Here is a 22,091-nt window from a genome sequence, read left to right as displayed (position 1 = left end):
CCATATGATTAATACCCTAGAACCATTCTCGTTTCAAAAGTGACAGCACCGCTTCAACCCCTTCTTTTGCATTCATAATTAGCACATCATTTCTCTGGCTCTTGAGAATAATTTTACTGGACGGCTATTTTACCGTTGCTTGTTTGTTTGTTGTTTAACGCCGCACTCAGCAATATTCCAGCTATTTGACGTCGGTTTATAAATAATCGAGTCTGGACCAGACAATCCAGTGAGCAATCGTCTCTTACTGCAAGTATATGGGTTGCTGAAAACCTGTTCTATCCTGGATCTTGACGGTTACTTTACCGTCGTGCTCTTCGAAATGGGCTCTAAATAAATACCCCCCCCCCACCCCCCCCCCCCCACCCCACCCCCTCTCTCTCTCTCTTATCTCGATTAATCACATGTAGTTCACATATACATATAGTTAAATGTAAACTACCACCAAAAGGCGCACATATGTTGTGAGGAAGTGGCATTTAAGCGCTATATATTTAGAAATATTACTGGATCAAAAAGGAAGGATTCAATAGACGATTTAGTCATACTAGTAGATTGAAACGATTTAATATTAATATAGTTAATTTTGTAACGTGACCAAATCAAGTACTAGCAGTTATATTACTCTATCCCCAAGCATTTGTACATTTCATTGTCGCACGTTGACGACTCACGGGAATATATAGTTTGCCTCCAAACAGGGTGTTGCGTGACGTGAATCGAAAGTTTATAATTGTAATAAGCAGACCAAAGACAAAACAGACTTATACAGTATTATTCCAACTTGGTCGCTGCCAGCCACTTAACCATAAGCACTAAGATCACACTTCAGCATTTTACACACTATTTACGATATGTTAATAGTTCTTATAACATATTTAAGCAATAATATGAATACGCTCGCCCTTTCTCTGCAAGGTGATTGGCTGAATAGAACTGGAATATAAATTCGGAGTGATTAACCGAGTCGGGCCAAACCAGAGCTGTTGCAGATTAACTCCCCCAATTGTGAGCAAATGTCCTTATTTAGGCCGTGTTCGGAGTGTATTTCAGCATGATCCAATCAAGCCTGGGACTAGACCATCGAGGGTTGGTTGAAGAAAGGGCCCGGTGAGAATCGCATCGGTCGCATGCACTGCGACAACGCAATCTCCATTAGTCAGTTTTTATACAACCCTGAATGCACTGGGCACACTGAACATTCTTCCCCGCAGTCTTGGGACCTGGATATGAAAATATGATACAATATACGAAACCGAACAGAATAAGTCCTCTTATACTTAACTGAATTGTTTTTTTTATAACAGTTAGATTGACATGGGAAGGGAAGTAACTCTGCCAGAAATAGATTTCTTCATATAATTTATTTCATGTTCCACCCTACCGACCTTATACCTTTAAGATATCAATTTAAAACAATATCTTTTGCATTCATAGTTTCATTTTTAGTTCTACCATGAACTAAAAAAGCTAAATTGGTAACAATTAATAAAAATGAGCCGTTCGGCGTCGACGACAAAAGGACGTCACATTTGCTGGGACTATATTTCAATTGCACAGGGATAGTTTGTTTATTTTTAGGTTTACGGATTCGAGCGACCGGAGTCAGTCAAAAATAAACTCAGAAAATAAAATACAAAAACCACAACACTATATTTGATGCACATTACAAAAGTTTATTAAAAACGTAACCACTATGTTTTCAACAAATAATTGATCTAATATATGGTCTCTGGAGACAGTAATTAAATTATGGAGAAATGTAGGCCGTCTCTGACAAAAGTACATGCTAATACTATACGTCATTGTAGTCTCTCTTACAGACCATCATATAGCTGGTGGGACATTCACATCCCTTCTCCTGCCAGCTTTCCGCCTTCAGCTCCAAAGAGAATTGAGAGTTAAATTCCTTCCTAGACCTTATGCATATCTTTATTTTCGGACTGTGTTTTTGTCTAACCATACTGTGAAAATAGTTACATTTAGAAATCTATTCTTTATGTCGACCAACCGAGGCCATTGATTATCAAAACCCTCCGTGAACGGAAAACATAAAAATCGTATCCTGAGTAACATTTGAAAGAAGTGAAACTCTGGATCAACCGCTTAAATAGGTTGATGTTAATGAAAACATATTGTCAGATCCAAATCCGGTTCCTACTTTAAGTAACCATATTCCAACATTTGTACTAAAAGGGAGTTCCTCCTGAGTCCGGATTTTATGTATTGTCGTCACTTCTTCAGGTGGTTTCAGAGAAGGCTGTGTTGCTGCCATCAGCTGTCATTGGGAAGAACGTTGTTACAGATTTCGGTGGATCGATATTGCTACATCCTTGCTGGGTACGGTAAGATACATTGTATCTCAGTAACATGTCTTTCAGTGGCATATATCTACTATCTGCTCAGAGAGTAGGTTGACAGACGACCGTCATCTAACTGTCATGATACAATATATTGTTGTAAACAGTAGTTTAGTGCATGCCGTGTCTGACACTCTCTATATATATGCTGGCAAGTCAGTGTGTATGGCAGAATATCTCACGATGCCGACATGTAGCTGTTTCAAAATGGTATACGATGTACTTTAAAATGTTGAAATGTTATTACTGCCTCTAATATTTAAGCAATTTTTTATCTTGCATGGCAGTATAACATATATTGTTGAGGGACCGTTCATTTATTATAGGGGTGTGTCAGAGGGAATCAGGGGAGGGTCACTCAGAAATAAGTCTCTTGGGGAGGGTCATAAGAAATAATCATATACTCGTGAGGGTCATGAAACAAATGTATATATAAAAGTAAAATATGAAGTGCTTTTACATTTTATATTTTCAAGGTGGGTCATCCCAAAAAAATATTACAAGGACAATTATGGAGGGCCATCTGAAAATACAGTGCACAAATGGCTCAAAAAACCCTGTCGCCTTTCCTTATACCTATTTGGTTTTTTTATGCATGACCATTTAAAATATAGTTTACGATGCCATTGGTATAAAGACATCACCTGATTATGATAATTTTATGCAAACTGTTAGTGTGGTAAGATTTGTACATGAATATATATTTCATGGATGATGTGACTTGTTGCGGTACCATATTGTTGTTGATACTGTCACTTATTTGTACAGAAAAGATCTTCTTAACTAATTAAAGGGTCTGTTCACTGATCCTTTTCCTTTTGGGAGGAAATAAGTATTGGTTATAGCAGGAACATGCACATTCCAATTAGCGCCCACTGCGCATGAGGAGTCCATACGTACATGATGTGAGATGGAGTGCATGCTTCACTCTTTGGCTTGTTGTCGGGTGTACGCTGTAGATGTGATCCGAAACATCTCGACAGTCAACACAGTATCTGTGTCTTAAAACGGTGGAGAACAAGTGACAACTCTCTGTCTGTTTCCAACAGGCTGTACTTCAGATTCATTGACACCAGTAGATGTAAGAGTTGTCTTGTATTACATTGAGTTTAATCTTCCAGAAGAAATCAATTGTTTGGTTTGTATTAGTTTGTATATGGGAGAAAATCCCCTTTGTGCCTATCCTCCCTTGTGGTGTAGTTGGAACTTCCAACTTTGAAGGTTAGTTGTTCTATTCCCAGTCGTGTCATACCAAAAGATGTTAAAAGATGGCACTTTTTGTTTCTCTGCCTGGCTCCAGCAACAAGGGGATAAACCAAGGACTTGTTGGCTCAGAGACAGTGTATTGTGTGTGAGTGGGGTATCCATGTTACACTGCAGCATGATAATTCAGTATGCTAGAACTAAGTTAAACCCATTTCAATTCACATCACCTCATCTCTCCTTCATGCCAACAATAATAACATGTGATCACGGTAATCCAATTTCTACAAATATTAAAGTGGTTTTATATTAGAACTTAAAAGCATTCCTCTAAGTTATCATATCACAAAACAAGATGTGTTTGGTTTACAGCAAGTTTTTGCTACTCAAGGGTAGACATGTTTTTAACAGGCTCTCTCTTACCCATGGATTTCATCCATCTAATCCTATAAAACTAACCCGTTAAAACCTGTTAACAAGATTATACTCAACAGATGGTGGGTAGAAAAACATTATTAATAAAACAGTTGTAAAAAATATTGGAAACTTGAGAAAATTCAAGATGCGAGAGTCATCAAGGTCAACCGCCCCGACGGAAAAACAAGCTTTTGAACAACGTTTAGCCGACCTTATATGTGCTAGGAATACTGATATTCCGTCTTCTATTGACTCTGTGAAATCAGAAATTAACGAAATAAAACAAAATGTTTAGAAAAGCAGTTTGTGTGAAAGGACATTCATGATCGAAAACCAAACCTACTGTTTTTTATGGGATCACCGAAACCCCTCAGGAGAATATGGAAGGTGTTCTAAGAAAGTTCGATGAGGACAGAGTAAGAGACTTATATTTCAAAGTTGTGCACAAATTATCAATCTCAGAATACCAATGTCAACATTGTCCTGGAACTTCTTGAAGCAGCATTGCTACATTCATATGAATGAACAGGGAAGCTGTACTAGATGCACGTCAAATATCTAATGGATCAAACAAAACTATGCAGACCAATCGCCCACCCATGTTGAAGAAACAGGGTCTATTCTAAGTCGCCAAGCTACATCCATCAGACAAGTGGAAAAACTCTGGACCAGAGTGTGCTGCGAGAGTGTTCGGTATAGAGGTGGTATTGGAAACCAGGGACCCACACAATCCATCGTCTACATGGCAAAAATATGACTAAACATTCTGGCAGTAAACTTTTTGCATCATAACAAAATACCATCCAATAAAGTACGAGTTACCAGAAAACTGTAATTATAGTCTACGAGATAAGGTGTAACACCACTTTCTTAGCTATAGGCTTTATCAAAATATAAAACTGGATTTGATGTTGCAGATTATGTACAATTTCAGCCACTTTTATATTATGCAAAATATTGTGAATGTTATAATTCTTGGGACTGTAACGAATGCATATGAATCTGACGAGTTGTGAGACTTATGTGACTTGTTCATGCACGTGCAAGTTGTGTGCCACAAGGGCACTCAGTGCACTCCGTCGCCATGGGGCCCAGCATTGATGTGAGAGAAGTGTGTATTCATGTTGGTGTTTGGAGCCCTTTTTACTTTTGGATAGGGATATTATAAATTCACAATGGATATTCTTTGGATATTTAGTTGAAACACATCAACTTGTAAGTATTAGTTATTATCTATCATGTCATATCATTCAGGCCCAGATTTCAGGTTATGATTATGGCCGAATTTGTTTTAGTTATTCATTGTGTGTATTATTGAAAGTGTGTATATTTTATTAACTTGGTTTCTTTTATTATGTGTGTACAATTTAATATATATGTCTGGGTTCATTTGTCATGGTATTAATATCCAAGGTACTTTTCGCCCCTTAATTACAGGTGTTAATTGGAAGTGGCAATCAAGTGGCAATCGGTGTACCTCTTCACCTGAACTACGGTAATCCCCTCGTTCTTTGGTGCTGACTGTCTGGGATGAGCGAGAGGTACAATGTCAGTACCCGAGGGCCTTGGACCTATTACCGTAATTCCTCCAACAAGCACAAAGAGTGATCTTCGTTTAACAGCTTTTATTCCAACTTTGTGTTGCCGGTCAACCCACTCTAATTGTCACTTAATTATGAGACTTCTGCCGCAAAGCTTCAGTCTGAGTCGAAATGCTGGTGCCTAGGTTTGGTTTCTGGTTCGAAAGATCATGACAACAAGCCGAGAGCGGAGCACCAGTCCAGATGTAGTCTCCCCAGCCGCAGCCGCTACCTAGCCGCTCTCTAACCGTTGTCTAGCCGTTCTCTCTTCGTTCTTAGCCGTTTTTTTGATTTGGGGCTTTTGCCCCTTTTTAAACCGGTACCTACGTCACAGCTCTACTCATTTTTCCATCTATCATTGGTCAGCCACCTTTCCCCCCTACACTAGATCATTCTAACCCACTCTTATCTAATAACCAGCACCTTATTCGGACTTGCCATGATGTAGCTTCTCACCCTTTTGGAATTCGAACTATTCCCCCCCAATACCATATATGTCTCAAGACCCTGACGTTTCCGTCCCTCTCATCTCTGTTCCACTTGTTTTTCATTTATGTATAGCCCTCGACCTACTACCCTCACCCCTGGTTACTCGTGGCCAAGTATGCTCCCGTAGTCTTCAACTATCAGAGCTGCCCGTCTCCTATATATATATCAATGTGTTATGTTTACATCTTACTGGTTTCAACTCCTCTTCTTGACCTTTATATACAATCACGGAGGTGTCCTAATGAATTGTTAATTACTTTAATTAGTTGTTAATTACTGTACTTTTATGCCTATAATACGACCCCCGTTCTGGCGAAGAGTGTGTCCCCACACTCTGAGATGGTGCCAATTCTTGTTATATTATCTGGTATATATTCCCTCTTATTTCTATGACCTATTGATTTAACTACCCTTTTATTAACTAAATATGTATTACGCTTTCGTGCCTATAATACGACCCCCGTTCTGGCGAAGAGTGTGTCCCCACACTCTTGGATGCTGTGACGCAGGGATCCGGGCCTTGTTCTGAACGTTCAGTAAATATACGAGATAATTATTCCTATTATTAGTCTTGCAACAAGTGGATTTGGTTGACCGCAACCTAACATACACATTGAGATACATTCCAATACATACATTGATATATTCCCGGAAATCCGGTTTCATAGTACAAAGCCCTTGGACTAACAATTTCATACTATTCGATAATACAACACGCTAGTTTGCTAACTAAATAATTTCAGGAGTAACCTACCTGCAATGTTTTCAGACCTGTCGGGGATCATCACTTTATCAATCCCACCAATGACAGTTTGTCAAATGTTACCTTCCATGTATTCTTGATACCGTAAATAACGTGGACAATTTAACCAGTGTACAATGATTCGTAGTACAAGTAGCATGGACAAGTTCAGAAGGGTCACACCCTTTACGTAAAATTACAATGAATCACCCTGTTATGATTTGTACGATTACAAGAGGTTACTCCAATATCCCTTAACAGAACATGAAGGATGGACAATTCGAAAGGGTGATACACCAATGTAATTTTTAATAATTCTCAGGCAACAATCTTCACTCATGGTATCCCAATGGATATTTGTGTAAGCGAAATTATATTATGTCTATATTCGTGTACACGACATGGTGAGACCCTGAGCCAAGGATCGTTCTCATATGAGTAGCCAGCCAACATATGACGGTCACAATCGTTGTTGTTTCTGTCTGTTATTATGTATTTTGTTGTTGTTGTTTTTGTTTTTAATTTTAGGAGTATCAACACCATGGGCTTAACTTGGATTTGCTCTTGTATAAGTGACTCGTGGGAGTGAGCTTTCACTACTTTCACTTCAAGTTATTTTTCCTTGTATCGGGTTCTGTCTGATAAGGGGCCATGACATGTCATGTGATTTTTAAGGTGTACCTGCCCAATAAGCAACACGACCTGGTCGGCAATTATTTCAGATCTCTCTCGGTGGCCCCAAGGTGGTATAGTTGGCTATTATACCTGTCGATTCGTTAGTCAGCTTGTCTGTAATGTAAGTGTGCTATCTACCGGTGTAGTAGTCAATTTGTCTGGTGTCATCATGTTGTGCCGTTATAGTAACATCAATAATTCCTGGCGCCCATGTCCTGTACGACAGAACCGACTATCACCCTTGCAGAAGATGGCTATTCGGTCCGGGCAATAAAATTCACTTTCGTTATGAAGTTACGTGGCGGCAGGCACCTCCTATTATTTGATACCAGTTTCCCACATGTCACCCACCTCCATTGCGCACTGGTGGTAGGCGACATGTTCTTAATCCTGACACCCCTGATATCTATCCTATGATACGCTACATCACTGACTCCACCTAAATAATTATAACCCTGTTGACATTACATCCTCGACAAGAACCATACTCGTCGGCATTACTTCCTTGACAAGAAAACCATCTCGTCGGCATTACTTCCTCGACAAGAAACAATCTCGTCGGTATTTCATCCTCGACAAGAAACCATCTCGTCGGTATTTCATCCTCGACAAGAAACCATCTCGTCGGTATTACATCCTCGACAAGAAACCATTTCGTCGGCATTACATCCTCGACAAGAAACCCATCTCGTCGGCAGTACGTCCGTGGCAATAAACCATCTCGTCTGCATTACATCCTTGGCAATAAACCAGAAACCATCTCGTCGGCATTACATCCTCGACAAGAAACCCATCTCGTCGGCAGTACGTCCGTGGCAATAAACCATCTCGTCTGCATTACATCCTTGGCAATAAACCAGAAACCATCTCGTCGGTATTACATCCTCGACAAGAAACCATCTCGTCGGCATTACATCCTCGACAAGAAACCCATCTCGTCGGCATTACATCCTCGACAAGAAACCCATCTCGTCGGCAGTACGTCCGTGGCAATAAACCATCTCGTCTGCATTACATCCTTGGCAATAAACCAGAAACCATCTCGTCGGTATTACATCCTCGACAAGAAACCATCTCGTCAGCATTACATCCTCGACAAGAAACCCATCTCGTCGGCAGTACGTCCGTGGCAATAAACCATCTCGTCTTCATTACATCCTTGGCAATAAACCAGAAACCATCTCGTCGGTATTACATCCTCGACAAGAAACCATCTCGTCGGCATTATTTCCTTAATTCAAATGGATCAATATATGTACATCTTTAGGTGAACATCCCTTTGGTATTGAGGTATGCCTGCCACCATTCTTGGTATGTGTCGTGTGTCAGATGCTAAAGCTATGCTTGAATTTCGGTAGTATTAGTTGTTATACTATTCTCTCCTGAAATCCTATCCACCATGAGATGCTTTACAAAGTATAACTCTTTTATCATGAAACGTTTATCAAGTCAATTTTGTAGGCAAATATCAAAGGCACCACAGTAGACATTGATGAATAACATAAACAAATGTTTTTAATTAACAAATCAAGTAGGGTTTTGTTTGTTTGTTTTGAGTTGGTTTTTCTTTTTCATGAAGTAGCACTAATAAACTGGATTCAATATTTGACATAATAAGAATTATCTTAATAGTCCTATAGGTGTTCATACTCCTATGGACATCATGTTTCCGCCCAGTGCTACTATTGATGCTCATGGTCTTCTGGTGATATTTATGTAAAGGCGAGAAGTTCAGTTAAAACGAACTATATAGGAATATTTTTATTTTGGTTTTCCTTAGATATAAATACCATGATGCTACTAAATTACTAGTCTGCCTCACAGAACCTGAACCTTATTTTTCTCCCGCCGAGCTCTTACTGTAACGATATAGCCCTAAAAATGAAGCAAGTCTACAATTTTTCAAAGCGGAATCTCTCATCTCAGTTTGGATCTTTTTCAATTTATTGGAGTTATTGGTTTCTATCAAAATTATATGGGTTTCTTTTTTTTCTTTTTTTTTCTTTTTTTTTACTAAGGGTTTCTTGTACTAACATACCTCAGTGTGCGCCTACCCCATAACTGCTATCATTAATAATGATTAATGAATTGCCTAAATGGGCTGAAGCCCGATATGTATATAGATGGTTACCATACTGAACGTAATTCAAGGAATAACTGCTTTAATGAATAGACACTGGCCCACACCATCAGTGCCATACTGTAAACAACTCAGACCAGCTCGCTCGCCCCTGCCTGTTTTACTGGAGCAGGGCAACAGCTGACAAGATCATGGTTATGAGTATCAGGTTCAGTGAGGGGGGGGGGGGGGGGGGAAGGGGGAGAGATTGCTGGCCGGGAGAGGTTAGGCTTGTGCCACAAAGTGTGCTGTGAGTAACTTGCGAACCCTACGTTGGAGTGTAGTATACCACCTCCCCTACACGTGTATGGTTGCCCGGGGGATGGTGGGAACTTTCTGCTCTATTTGTAAAATGTCACTGCCATGGTGGTTTTGCCTGGATTATGACTGTTATTCTGTGGACAGTCAAATGTTGACCGTGTATGTGTCTCTAAGGATCTAGGTAGGTGAGTGTGTCTTGTGGTGTTTGGGCACGAAGGTACTGGCTCAAATTAACAACATTTATTGGTTGGAGTGAAGATTGTCGCGAATTAGTGGCTAGTCCACCTGTTCACTCAGTAAGTGAATTGCAAGCTTACTTTTGACTCAAACTGAGGGGACCCGGCAGCGTAAGCTGTGTTCTAAATAACTTTAGCAAGTGTAGAATATCGTCTAGTAATCACAAATATTTTTACATTCTGAGATGCATTTCCAAGAACAAGATCCCTGATACAATCATCCTTGTTTCAACTAATTATAGCCGTTTGATGTCTGACCACTTGTAAAAAGTAAGTAAATGGCTCAAACGTTTGTTGTTTCATGTCAGTAAGGTCATTGGCACTATTTAGCGCAATGATTAAGTTCGAGGAATTTCATTGGGAGATGCTCTCTTCAAGATTTGCTTGGAGCAACCATCTCTCAATTACCTCGCAAAGCCGTGCGAGGCCGGTGATGCTCCCATTCACTGAGGGCCTGAAATGTGTACTGGCACCATGAGACTGGTATGCTACCGGAGTGCTTATTATTAGTGCTGGGCTCACTAGGTCAGATGGAACGACCTTACAACTTGTGAGTGGAATTGAAAATAAAGCCGACCCACGCCTACCCTGTTGATCGACTGTTGTACCGTTATTGTTTGAGTCTTGTGTTAGTGGCATGATTATGTTCAAGGATCTCGTTCTTTTACAATATGTATTCAACACAATGCATCAAAATATTGCTTACCTAACCAGGCTCGGTCCAATGAAACTTTGCACCACACAAAATGTTAAAATGTCACAATTGTTAGTTCTGTCCATCACTTCCTTGCACGTCACCCCACCACTGGGTCCAGGTGTAACCATCCGCTCGTCTCTCCCAACGCCCCTCCATAGTGAGCCCGGAGTGGTCCATGGATGTGCAACCGTCTGCACCGTTCCGGATGTGCAAACGTCTGCACCGTTCCTCCCAACGACTGTAATCTCCCTCACAGTGGAAGTTCTCGTGCAACCACTGCACAGTCAACTCTCACTAGTTTGCACTGACTTGGCCTGGCGTATTCACCGTGTCGGCACTGACCATGTACCACTTAGGAGGGAATCTGTGCAACCGCTTCACACCGCCACTTCGCTTGTGCAACCGCTGCACAACTTCACTTCACTCATGAAACCGCTTCACTCCGTCTCTTCACTTGTGCAACCGCTGCACAAGTCCACTTTACTTGCGCAACCGCTGCGCAACGTGATCTTGCTTTGTGCAACCGCCGCACAACGTTACCCGACAATGCTTTTTGGCAGCAATTGCTATGCCACGTCACTTTACTTGTGCGACCGCCGCACAGTTTTACTTTTACTTGCGCAACCGCTGCGCGATGTTACTTTGCTTGTGCACCCGCTGCACAACGCTACCTGACAATGCTTTTTGGCAATCGTCAGGGAAGATCGTACCCCGCATCAAACCACCACGTATCCAAGGTACTTTTAAAACGCCTTAATGACCGGCGGTAATTGTCGTTAATTACCAGGGTATAGCCAGTCGCGTACCTCTTCACCTGAACTACGGTAATCCCCTCGTTCTTTGGTGCTGACTGTCTGGGATGAGCGAGAGGTACAATGTCAGTACCCGAGGGCCTTGGACCTATTACCGTAATTCCTCCAACAAGCACAAAGAGTGATCTTCGTTTAACAGCTTTTATTCCAACTTTGTGTTGCCGGTCAACCCACTCTAATTGTCACTTAATTATGAGACTTCTGCCGCAAAGCTTCAGTCTGAGTCGAAATGCTGGTGCCTAGGTTTGGTTTCTGGTTCGAAAGATCATGACAACAAGCCGAGAGCGGAGCACCAGTCCAGATGTAGTCTCCCCAGCCGCAGCCGCTACCTAGCCGCTCTCTAACCGTTGTCTAGCCGTTCTCTCTTCGTTCTTAGCCGTTTTTTTGATTTGGGGCTTTTGCCCCTTTTTAAACCGGTACCTACGTCACAGCTCTACTCATTTTTCCATCTATCATTGGTCAGCCACCTTTCCCCCCTACACTAGATCATTCTAACCCACTCTTATCTAATAACCAGCACCTTATTCGGACTTGCCATGATGTAGCTTCTCACCCTTTTGGAATTCGAACTATTCCCCCCCAATACCATATATGTCTCAAGACCCTGACGTTTCCGTCCCTCTCATCTCTGTTCCACTTGTTTTTCATTTATGTATAGCCCTCGACCTACTACCCTCACCCCTGGTTACTCGTGGCCAAGTATGCTCCCGTAGTCTTCAACTATCAGAGCTGCCCGTCTCCTATATATATATCAATGTGTTATGTTTACATCTTACTGGTTTCAACTCCTCTTCTTGACCTTTATATACAATCACGGAGGTGTCCTAATGAATTGTTAATTACTTTAATTAGTTGTTAATTACTGTACTTTTATGCCTATAATACGACCCCCGTTCTGGCGAAGAGTGTGTCCCCACACTCTGAGATGGTGCCAATTCTTGTTATATTATCTGGTATATATTCCCTCTTATTTCTATGACCTATTGATTTAACTACCCTTTTATTAACTAAATATGTATTACGCTTTCGTGCCTATAATACGAATCCATGAGGAGGAGAGTCCTAACAATTACTAGGATGTTACCGTCCTTTATCAAACAGTTTTTACCTAAACTGTTGCATAAGTCTTTCATTGTCATAGAGAACTATTGTACATTTTCAAAACGTTTTCAGTTTGTTGCTACATATTCCACCTAGTGAAACAAAGTTCTGTAAACTTCCTTATAGTTATTGGTGATACGATTTAAGTAATATCTCAAAATTGTAGGGGATCAATGACAAAACAAATTGCAGGGAAATTTGTACATTCTTAAAGCCATGATTTACTGTCTTCAAGACGTACACTTTACTTGTGAAATGGAACAAGGAATTCAAGAAGAATCAGGAAATAGGCACTGCTTCTTCAGCTCATAAGGAAGTAACTGTAGAGGTGCAATATTATTTCTAAAACATTCCACTGTACTGTCAATAATGAGATACCACAAGCTAATGGTAACCTACTTACTATAGAACTGACTGCATTAAACGAATAATAGTAACAATAGTCACAATATATGGCCCAAATAAGGATAACCCTGAATTCTACGAAAGGCTTGATGACTTAATTTGATCCCTTTGATACACACAATTACAATGGTGTTAATAATCCTAAATCAAGAGAACAAATCCTAAAGATGAAAGAGGATCTTGAACTCATTGACCGTTGGAAAGAAAGAAATCCATTTGAAAAAAGATACACTTGGCGACAACCAAACCCTATCTAGTGGATGTTAAAGTGACTTTCAGAAATAGTAACATAGTAACCCTGAAAATAGTAACCCAGAAAAAGGAGAGTAAAACCTTGGAAACGACAAGAAACTAGGAGCTACTAATGCTGGGTGAGATGCCGAAGATTGAACCATAGCTGGCAGATCAACAGCCCCCGTTGACAAGTGCTGTGAACGTCACTGGGGTTATTGGAACAGCACTGACCTTGTAGATTGTTTCTTAACTTTGAGGATCAATTGGATCACTGTGTCTGTGCCACAGCAGCGACTCTCAAAGTTGACCGAGGCGGGCATTGGTGCCCTAGAAAGTATGTCTGGGCAGTGGGCAATCCTTGAAAAGTAACATAAGTACACTATCTTTTGCTCAGCGTAGGGCATTTAGCCACATACTGTTTTGTGGCAGGTTACTTCGCCCTAAGCCATCAATTCACTTCAGTTGCAGTTGATGGGCACAGCATCCTACAGTAACCAAATCAGTTGAAGATTGCTGCAGTTTGCTAACATTAGTGTTTGAAACATATGTTTTAAGTTCTACAATGGAAAGCACCTTACAATAACCAGCGACACAGAAATTCAGCTATGTTTACACGTGTTAGCGAGTGCCCACAATGCACTTGTTGGATAATCACAAACAGTCCTTTTTTTTTAACTCGAAGCTATCCATTTTAATGGTGTTCTACATATATCACCCCTGAACATAAGGGTGCAGGTCGAAAAGCCTGTTAGATATCTCTTTCAATAATTTTCAATTTCAGGTGTTGCTTTTTGCAGAATTAATTTTGCAGCAATAGAAACTAACAGTTTTAGCATGTTTAGTCCACTAGTCCTTATGATGATAACATATAGCAAAACCTTCAAAATGGCCAGTTTCTACTACAGTAGTCCTTATGGTACCTTTACTATTGTGCAGTTTGGCAAGGACTATAGGACTTGAGCCAATTTCTAACACTGTTTTGTTCTACCCCCTGAACTGTTATGACGTCGTAGCTCTAGGACACATCCTTGTGCTTTAACTGTAATAGTTCAAGGCAAAACTATACTTTATTACACTACCCAGATCGGTAAACTTTCTTCTTTAATCATGTTAATATTGTAGTGGTTTTAGTTATTAAAACAGACATATTTCCTATGTATAGGACATCACTTTTTGTTTTGGGCATCCAGTAAAAGCCTGTGGACATTTATTGATATGTTTTATGGTTTTTTTATAATTAGGGATGTATTTAGAGAAAACATATATCTATAACCTATTGCTGTCCATAAGAGCATTGTAAAATGAGTGGTTGAAACCTCTTGATACAAATATGACATCTTAGTAACTATAGAGGACTGTGAGCAGTGTTGTCTCTGATTGATCACTTGTTTTGTTTCCCTTTGAACATATGTTACAAACTTCAGGTTGGTTGATATCTGGCCAGTCTTGAGATATGCTGTAGTTGCCCCTTGCCTTCATTTCATCTAAGAACTAATATACCTCAAGGCCAGGGTAGACCTTCTTTTCAAAACAACATGGGCTATGAGCATGACAACACACCGAAGTCACCTGCCCTCTTGCGTGTTCGTCTGATGATAATTTGATGTTACCTAATCATTTTAATATCCGTATTGTCAAGTGGACATCGCCTCGTTGCTTCTGCCAGACGTGACTCATGTTAATTAATTCAGGTTCTTGGAATAGGCAGTTTACTGGCTGCTCCAAGGCTGTTTCAGAATCTATTAATCTACCAATTATTGATCCAGCACAGTCCAGCATCAACTGTTGACATATTATATTGGCATAGGTGTGGCTGCTGGCTGTGTGTTAGGCTCAGGGATGTACATGATGTGTTTTCAGACTTGTGGCTCTCAGTGATTATTTGATGCATGGAATAAAGAAGTTATTATTAAGGATTTTTATCAATGCATTGACGAATGGCAAATTAATGATGAAATTGAAATATATTATGAAAGTTATTGGAAATGTTAATATGATGGACAACTGGCCACATTATGTTACCATCACTTACATGTTTTAGACTTCTGACCTGATACAGTACAAAAGTAGGATTACAAGAGCAGAAAGGATGACTTTTTTATCTTCAAGGGAATATATAGTTATGAGCAAATCTTTGACCCAATATGATATGTTTTAGCCTTATTTCTTTACATAATCACCTAAGAAAATAAATTTGGGTAAAATATCATCCTGAAAACCAGTTTTGTGTCAACACATTTTATGGCCTTACCTCTTGTTTGTTTGTTGTTAAACGCCACACTCAGCAATATTCCTGCTATATGACCACGGTCTGTAAATAATTGGGGCTGAATCAGACAATCCAGTGATAGACATCATGAGCATCGATCCTCGCAATTGGGTATGTGATGACATGCATCCCGTTAGTCGTCTCTTACGAAAAGCTTAGTCGCCTTTTACAGCTAGCAGGGGTTGCTGAAGACCTATACTTCCCAGGATCTTCATGGGTCTGGGCTTACCTCTATATTTTTGGTATAGCCTTAACTCTTCATTTGGTATTTTTGGTGGTCAAACAAATGCCAATGTTGAAAAGAATTAAGTGTAAATTTTGTTGATATGAACACATCTAATAACTACACAGAAAGGTTTCATAATATCTCTGAAAGGTTTTCTCTTTTCTTGAATTAAGGTCAAAAAGTCGTCCTTATCATATCTTGTTTCATGTGGCTTGGGTGATTCTCAGGTTTCTTATGCTAAAAGTTACATGCATTGTAAAATCAATAACACAAGCCAAAAAACGTTTATTGGCATCTTAAATACAATGTTAGCAGCATATTTTTGTAGCATTCTATATTGATATCTACATTGTAGGTTGCATGCGATGAAATTGCATCACAATACTTGTTTTATTGGTTACTATGATGTCACAATCAAATGACATCACTAATGGCTTTCCTACTGAAGTTGTTAGCAGTACTTTTTACACACTGTCTTTTTAAGACACTGCTTATTTACTGTCTTCAAACTGAAAAAGTTGTTTTTCCACTTTTAGCAACTCGTGTTGATATATTTCATATCAAAAGACCTGAGGGTGAGATTCTGTATTTATTTCATTTGGAATTAACAACATTAGTCTGTGGTAATCTGGTCCTGATGCCTTGGTGACGGACCTGTTCTGATGAACTGACTGGCTCCTTTTTGACTTGACGTAGCCTGTTTTAATCTGTCACTGACTGACGGATATGACCAGTGTTTCTGCTGGTCTGTTTCTACTGGATCACACTGTGTCAGGCCATACTTTCAATAAGACTGCCCCAAACAGTGGTAAATAGTGCTAGACATTGGTTATCATGAATTTGAAGCTTAGTGTAAATATAAATATAGATACATGTAAAATGCTTTTTATCATACTTGGCAACACAAAGGCATTCACTGGTTCTAGCACAGCACCAACTGGCTGCCACAATATATGTACTTTGAAGCTGAATAAAACTCCAATGCATCACACACACTGGATAGTTTTTAATTCTGTGGGAAATTCTCTGGTCTGTGATATCATCTGTTGTCATATTTGTATGTGTTTAGGCAAAGCAAATTACTGAACAGGGCTCAATTTAGCACCAGTGCAACCTATTATTGAAAAATGCAACCTAATGTTAATGTCCACTTGTACCAAGTGCATGTAAAGAGTATGTCTGCCGACCATTACTTATCCACGCAATAAGGATCTTTGAACACACCAGATACTTCTAAGGTTTGTGTTCAATACTACATCACTAATATCAGTGAAATTTCTCATGCTGTCATGGACTTGACGTCATCAAACTTTGGGTACTACAACATTATGGGCATATGTTCCTATTATGTTTACAGGAATCTGTTATTAATGAATGTGACACAAGCAGCAGACCGGACTATGCTTCAACTTTGATAAATTAATGGGACCAGGGAGCAACCTGGTTGTGTCTGGAGTTTTCATGTCAACATGCACCTGGTGCAAGTTTAGTCAAGTTGCTTAATTGAGCCCTGCTGATGGAGTCCTCCGAAAGTTAGGTGCATCGTAAATATAGCCATTTTTGACATTTTACCATTGACTGCATTATTTTTTTTGTTTTTAAATCTGTATATCAGATATATATATTAGGAGACTAATTACATAAATAGAAGATTAGCAGCAAGGTATGTGTGATTGATCATATTGCCAGTGATCATTCTAAAACAGCGCCAATAACCCTTCAACTGTTTAGAATGTTTAAGAAAATATGCAGATAGGAACAGAAAAGGGATCTTTCTACCCTATTAGATAGTGTGTTCAATAGGCTGATTGTGAGACACCTATTACATCACATATATCAATCTCAGGTGCACTATATACATCCATGAATTCCTCATACATTCTAGAATCAAATGACAAATTGCTTCTGTCACTAATACAAATTGTCTAGATGAAATCAAGTAAAATAAATGATGTGTAAAACAAACGTGTTTTGGAAAACTTTACTGAAAGGAGAACTTAAATTTGTTTGGATAAACACACTAAATATAGGTGAGTTTGTGTTCCTCAAGTACTGTTGTTTTGTAAAGCATCTTATCCTTGTTAGAAGTACAGAACTTAGTTGAGAGTTCTTTTTATCATTCAGTGATTCCAAGTTGGAATATGACCCCAGGAACCAATGCTGGGCATAAGAGGCGACCATGTGGGTTGGTGGATTGGCTGATAGCGTGTCATTGTACACTGATGGCACGGAGCACTGTTCACCCTGTCAATCTCTGGATTGTCTGGTCCAGACCCAATTGTTTACTGGCTGTGTCGTCATACAAACATAGCATTAATCAAGAGCTTGCAGAATAAAAACAAGTCTGAATTCCGTGTGTAACCATGGTAACTTTTTTCAACCAAGTATATGGTTTCATTTTCATTCCCAACAGAGACACCAGGAATTGTCTGCTGTCTAACCTGGTACAATGGACTACAGCGGCGAAGAAGAACACTGCAGAAAGCATGTCACTGCTATGTGGTTCAGGCATGGTCTTCGTTTCCATGACAACCCCACATTGATCAAAGCTCTCAAGACAACCAAAACGTTTTATCCTATCTTTATATTTGATGGGAAAGTGGCTGGTAAGAACCTATCTGTGACATATACCGTATCTGTGGATTTGAAGGTCAAAGCCATACTAATGTCCTGGGTCTTTTTTAATTGCCTTTGGTTGGCTCTAATGTTGATTTTACTTTGAAACAAAGGCAGCCATAGCCAGTAAACATTTAAATACCCAATCACATAACCTTGAGCTCCCTGATTGTCTGGTCACTGTTGATTACTGCCACTTACATAATTTTTTTTTTTATGGTCATCATCAAATAACTGATTGGCTGCAAGTGATAATGTATCTTTTTGAATTTCCATTATGCAGATACCTTTTTCTCCCCTGATCACTAACCTCCAAATTTAGGGGGAGGGATAATGGTATCTAATCAGTTTAATGTTGTCCCTGACATTTTTATTAACATCTGTATATGATCCCAGCCTAGGCATCTTTAAATTACTGCAGGATAGGATATAAGGTAGCCACATTGCAAATAGGATTTCGGCCCACTCCTGAGACATTTCTGCAGGTCCATGTATCACTATGAATGGCATAGCAGTAGTTTGCTGTTTTTGTTGTATATTTTGATACGGGGCCTAACTTTGACCTTATATAACTTTGACCTTTATATTTTCTTATTTTTTACTCATCCTGCATTACTGCTTAATGCCTTGACTGCTTACGTTTGACAGGACACAAAGCTGCGGGGCTCCAGGTGAGAAAGAAGTTGTTTCACTGAAGTGTGAGGCAGGACCCAGTAGATGAGACCACGTGACCCGGATGTGATGACATCACATAAACTCCACCTTACTGCTTGTCACACCTCTAATAAATTGTGCAGTTTTTGGATTAAACTTAGTTTGTTTTTATTGCCATTTTTGCATAAATTTGTCCTTCACTGTGATAGGCCTCAGTATGTTATTTAAAGTCCAGGTTTGTTCGTGAAATGTGACTTTTGTCAACCTTTACATTCACGTATGTATTAATGTTTCAAGCCATCATCTTGAAATTTCTGACATGTCTGGTGTTTTCATGTTCAGTTAGGCATGGTATTGTTGCTTGCTAAATACATTTAGCCTATAAATACCTATTATAGTGTCTTACACTTTATCATTTTTATCATATTATCCTGGTTTATTCTGAATTGAACTTTGTGTTTATTTCCTTAATCTTGGTTAATCTTGGACCATTCTGACACTTTATGCTTACTCGTTGTATCCATTGTGGTAAAAATTCTTTAAAAGATCCTCACCCACATTGTCTTCATTGTACACAGATTTGATCAAATCATTTGAAGTGTGATTTTTGTGTTCCTCTCTCCCCTTCTACCTTTATCAGTAATCAGCAGATCTTACAGCAGTCGCTGCAGCATTCCAGGAGGATGTCCGACTCACAAGAATCTTTCCACGAGTCGGGTTTGGCTATAACCGGTTCTACAAGGACATCTGACATTCTCTTCCCTCCTGCACGTACCCTAGCATAACCAGACACTCTACGCTGACAGCACCCTTACAGATGGCTGCTGCTCATGTGCCTCAGGGCGCCTCCTTGAGACCTGTGCCTTCAAACACTTACAAACTCCTCAGTGATACCTGCGCCTCCGGGCTTCTCTGTGAGACCTGCGCTGACCATCCCTCAGGGCCACTTGTTTACAGCACCTTACAGTTTCCAGCCAGCGTCTCCCGTGTATCCACAGATGTCAGCACCAACCTGGATGCATAGTTTCAGCAGACCTTTGTGCCTCAACTATATTCGGCTTGCCAACCAGTCTGCGCATCAGGTGTCTTACGCACCCTCGGCGCTTCCAACAACTGCAGCATCCTTGGCTCCACCATTGCTTGCAGCACCCCAGGTGCTTCTGGTTTGTCAAGACTCTGCTACATGCCTGGCACCATCTAGATCTACAGCAGCACTCTCTATGGGCTTGGGTATGCTGTCATCCTCTAGGCTCCTGTCACCTCATGGGTCAGCCTCACCTGGCGCTTCCTCCAGGTGATCGTCTAAGTCATCACACTCTCAGCACCGATCCAGGAGTCGCCATTCAGATTCATCAGAGGAATCTGTGGTAGAAGATTAGGAGACATCCTCAGAGTGGGACACCCACCTCAGCCTGCCACAGATAGAAGATTGGATGGCTGAAAGCCTGACTGCGAGAGCGCCTTCCCCAGGTATGGATGTTGAGAGACACCATTCCACATTCCATCTGATCCTATGCTCAGGGATATGGTGAAGGCACTGGATGAAAGCTTTACTATTTTGACATTCTCTCCAGCGTTCACAACAACTAGATTTAAGAAGGGTGATTTTCCCATACATGCCTTCGAGTTAGCAGACTGTGCACATGTCCTGTGAAGGACCTTCACAGAATGTCTGTGTCGTCTAAGCCTATTACCATCAGGATCCCTGACACTCTGGTCACTTTCATCGTGACACAGACAGGTGCTCGTTGAAACCTTTGTTGGCTTTGGCCTCCTTAGCTTGGGCCGTTGAGCAGAACCTCACTCAGTCCAAACTCAATTGGGTGGAATATCTCCAGACGGCATGGCAGAGGATGCGGTAGAGGGAAATCACAAGGTGTCTATAAGCCCCACCATGGCCAGTCTTAAGGCAGGAACAGGGACTGGAGGGGTAGGCAATGAATGCTTGGTCCTTTATTTACCCACCTCACCAAGCCAGTATCAGCCTATCTCCACCTGAGGAACATCGGGTTTGAGTCAACATAGACGACAGTCTGCTGAACCATCCAGACCTGGCGACTTTGATCCTTCACAGGGATCAAACCAGGTGCCTATTTCATCAACTGTGATTTTGATCGCGCCTTAGTGGCCATGAGAGTGTTGTTCGTAGACCTTAGAAGTCTTGAAGGAAGTGATCTACTAGCTCTACCTGGGTGGCCAAACCTACTCATCCATCCTAACAGCAGGTTTCCTCACCAAACGCCAGGCAGGTTTCATCTGCACGCCTGGTTCGTCTTCAGAGAGCTCTAGGCACCAAAGGTTATTCAGCATGGGCAGTTGAGGCAATTGCTATGGCGCACAGACCTTCCACCCGAGACCTTCATGACAATAAGTGGCGATCCTTTGAAACCTTTAGTAAAGGAAAGGATCATTTCTTGGCTGAATGTCTCCTTTATCTTCAAACACAGTGACAACTGAAAGGCAGCACCATTACCAACTATTTGGTGGCTCTTAATTCGATGTTGGCATTTCCGCAAGATCAGAAAATGACCAAGATCCCGGAACTACAGGTGCTAATAATCTCATTCTGCCTTGAAGGCCAGAAGGCTAAGTTTCGCCTTCCTGCATGTGATTTGAATGTCGTACTTTGGTGTTTGCGTGCGCCGCCCTTTCAGCCTCTCCACGCTACATTGATATTCTTATTGGCACTGGTCACAGGGGCAAGAGTTAGTGAGCTTCATGCTCCTGGCATTACCCATGAACACTTTGAGCATGGTACCCATGGAGCTGTTCACCTCGGGCTGTTACTAGAACAGCCCAACTGGTCTTTTGCCATCCCACCTTTATCATGGATCAAGGGAGCCAAAGACGATTAGGAACTGTTATTGTGCCCTGTGCGCTCATCCATCGCTCTCAAGACTTTGCGAGGTGCTCAGAAACGCTTATTTATTCCTGTTTCCCAGAGCACCATGACCGAAGTCATCTTCCCGAGGCAAGAGAGTTCACTGACTTTAAA

The 22,091-nt window shown here is 40.7% G+C and overlaps 1 protein-coding gene across 2 annotated transcripts in view; it reads left to right on the top strand.

Moving 5' to 3' along the window:
* Positions 1 to 2,222: 2,222 nt before the first annotated feature.
* LOC124128417 (cryptochrome-1-like) overlaps positions 2,223 to 22,091 on the top strand; it is a 53,523-nt gene continuing 33,654 nt past the window's right edge. The window contains exons 1-2 of one of the 2 annotated variants that reach the window (XM_046491833.2): positions 2,223 to 2,340; positions 18,240 to 18,432. In XM_046491833.2, coding sequence (XP_046347789.1) covers positions 18,276 to 18,432 — 157 coding nt within the window. In that variant the 5' untranslated portion in view covers positions 2,223 to 2,340; positions 18,240 to 18,275. Of the gene's footprint in view, positions 2,346 to 18,239; positions 18,433 to 22,091 lie in introns of both variants that reach the window. The other variant, XM_046491832.2, reaches the window with a different exon arrangement.

The sequence above is a fragment of the Haliotis rufescens genome, unplaced genomic scaffold, assembly GCF_023055435.1.
Source record: "Haliotis rufescens isolate VD_foot unplaced genomic scaffold, xgHalRufe1.0.p SCAF_15, whole genome shotgun sequence".
Lineage (NCBI taxonomy): Eukaryota > Metazoa > Mollusca > Gastropoda > Lepetellida > Haliotidae > Haliotis > Haliotis rufescens.
Note: the sequence above shows the minus strand (reverse complement) of the source record. Positions and strands in the feature narration are given on the sequence as shown.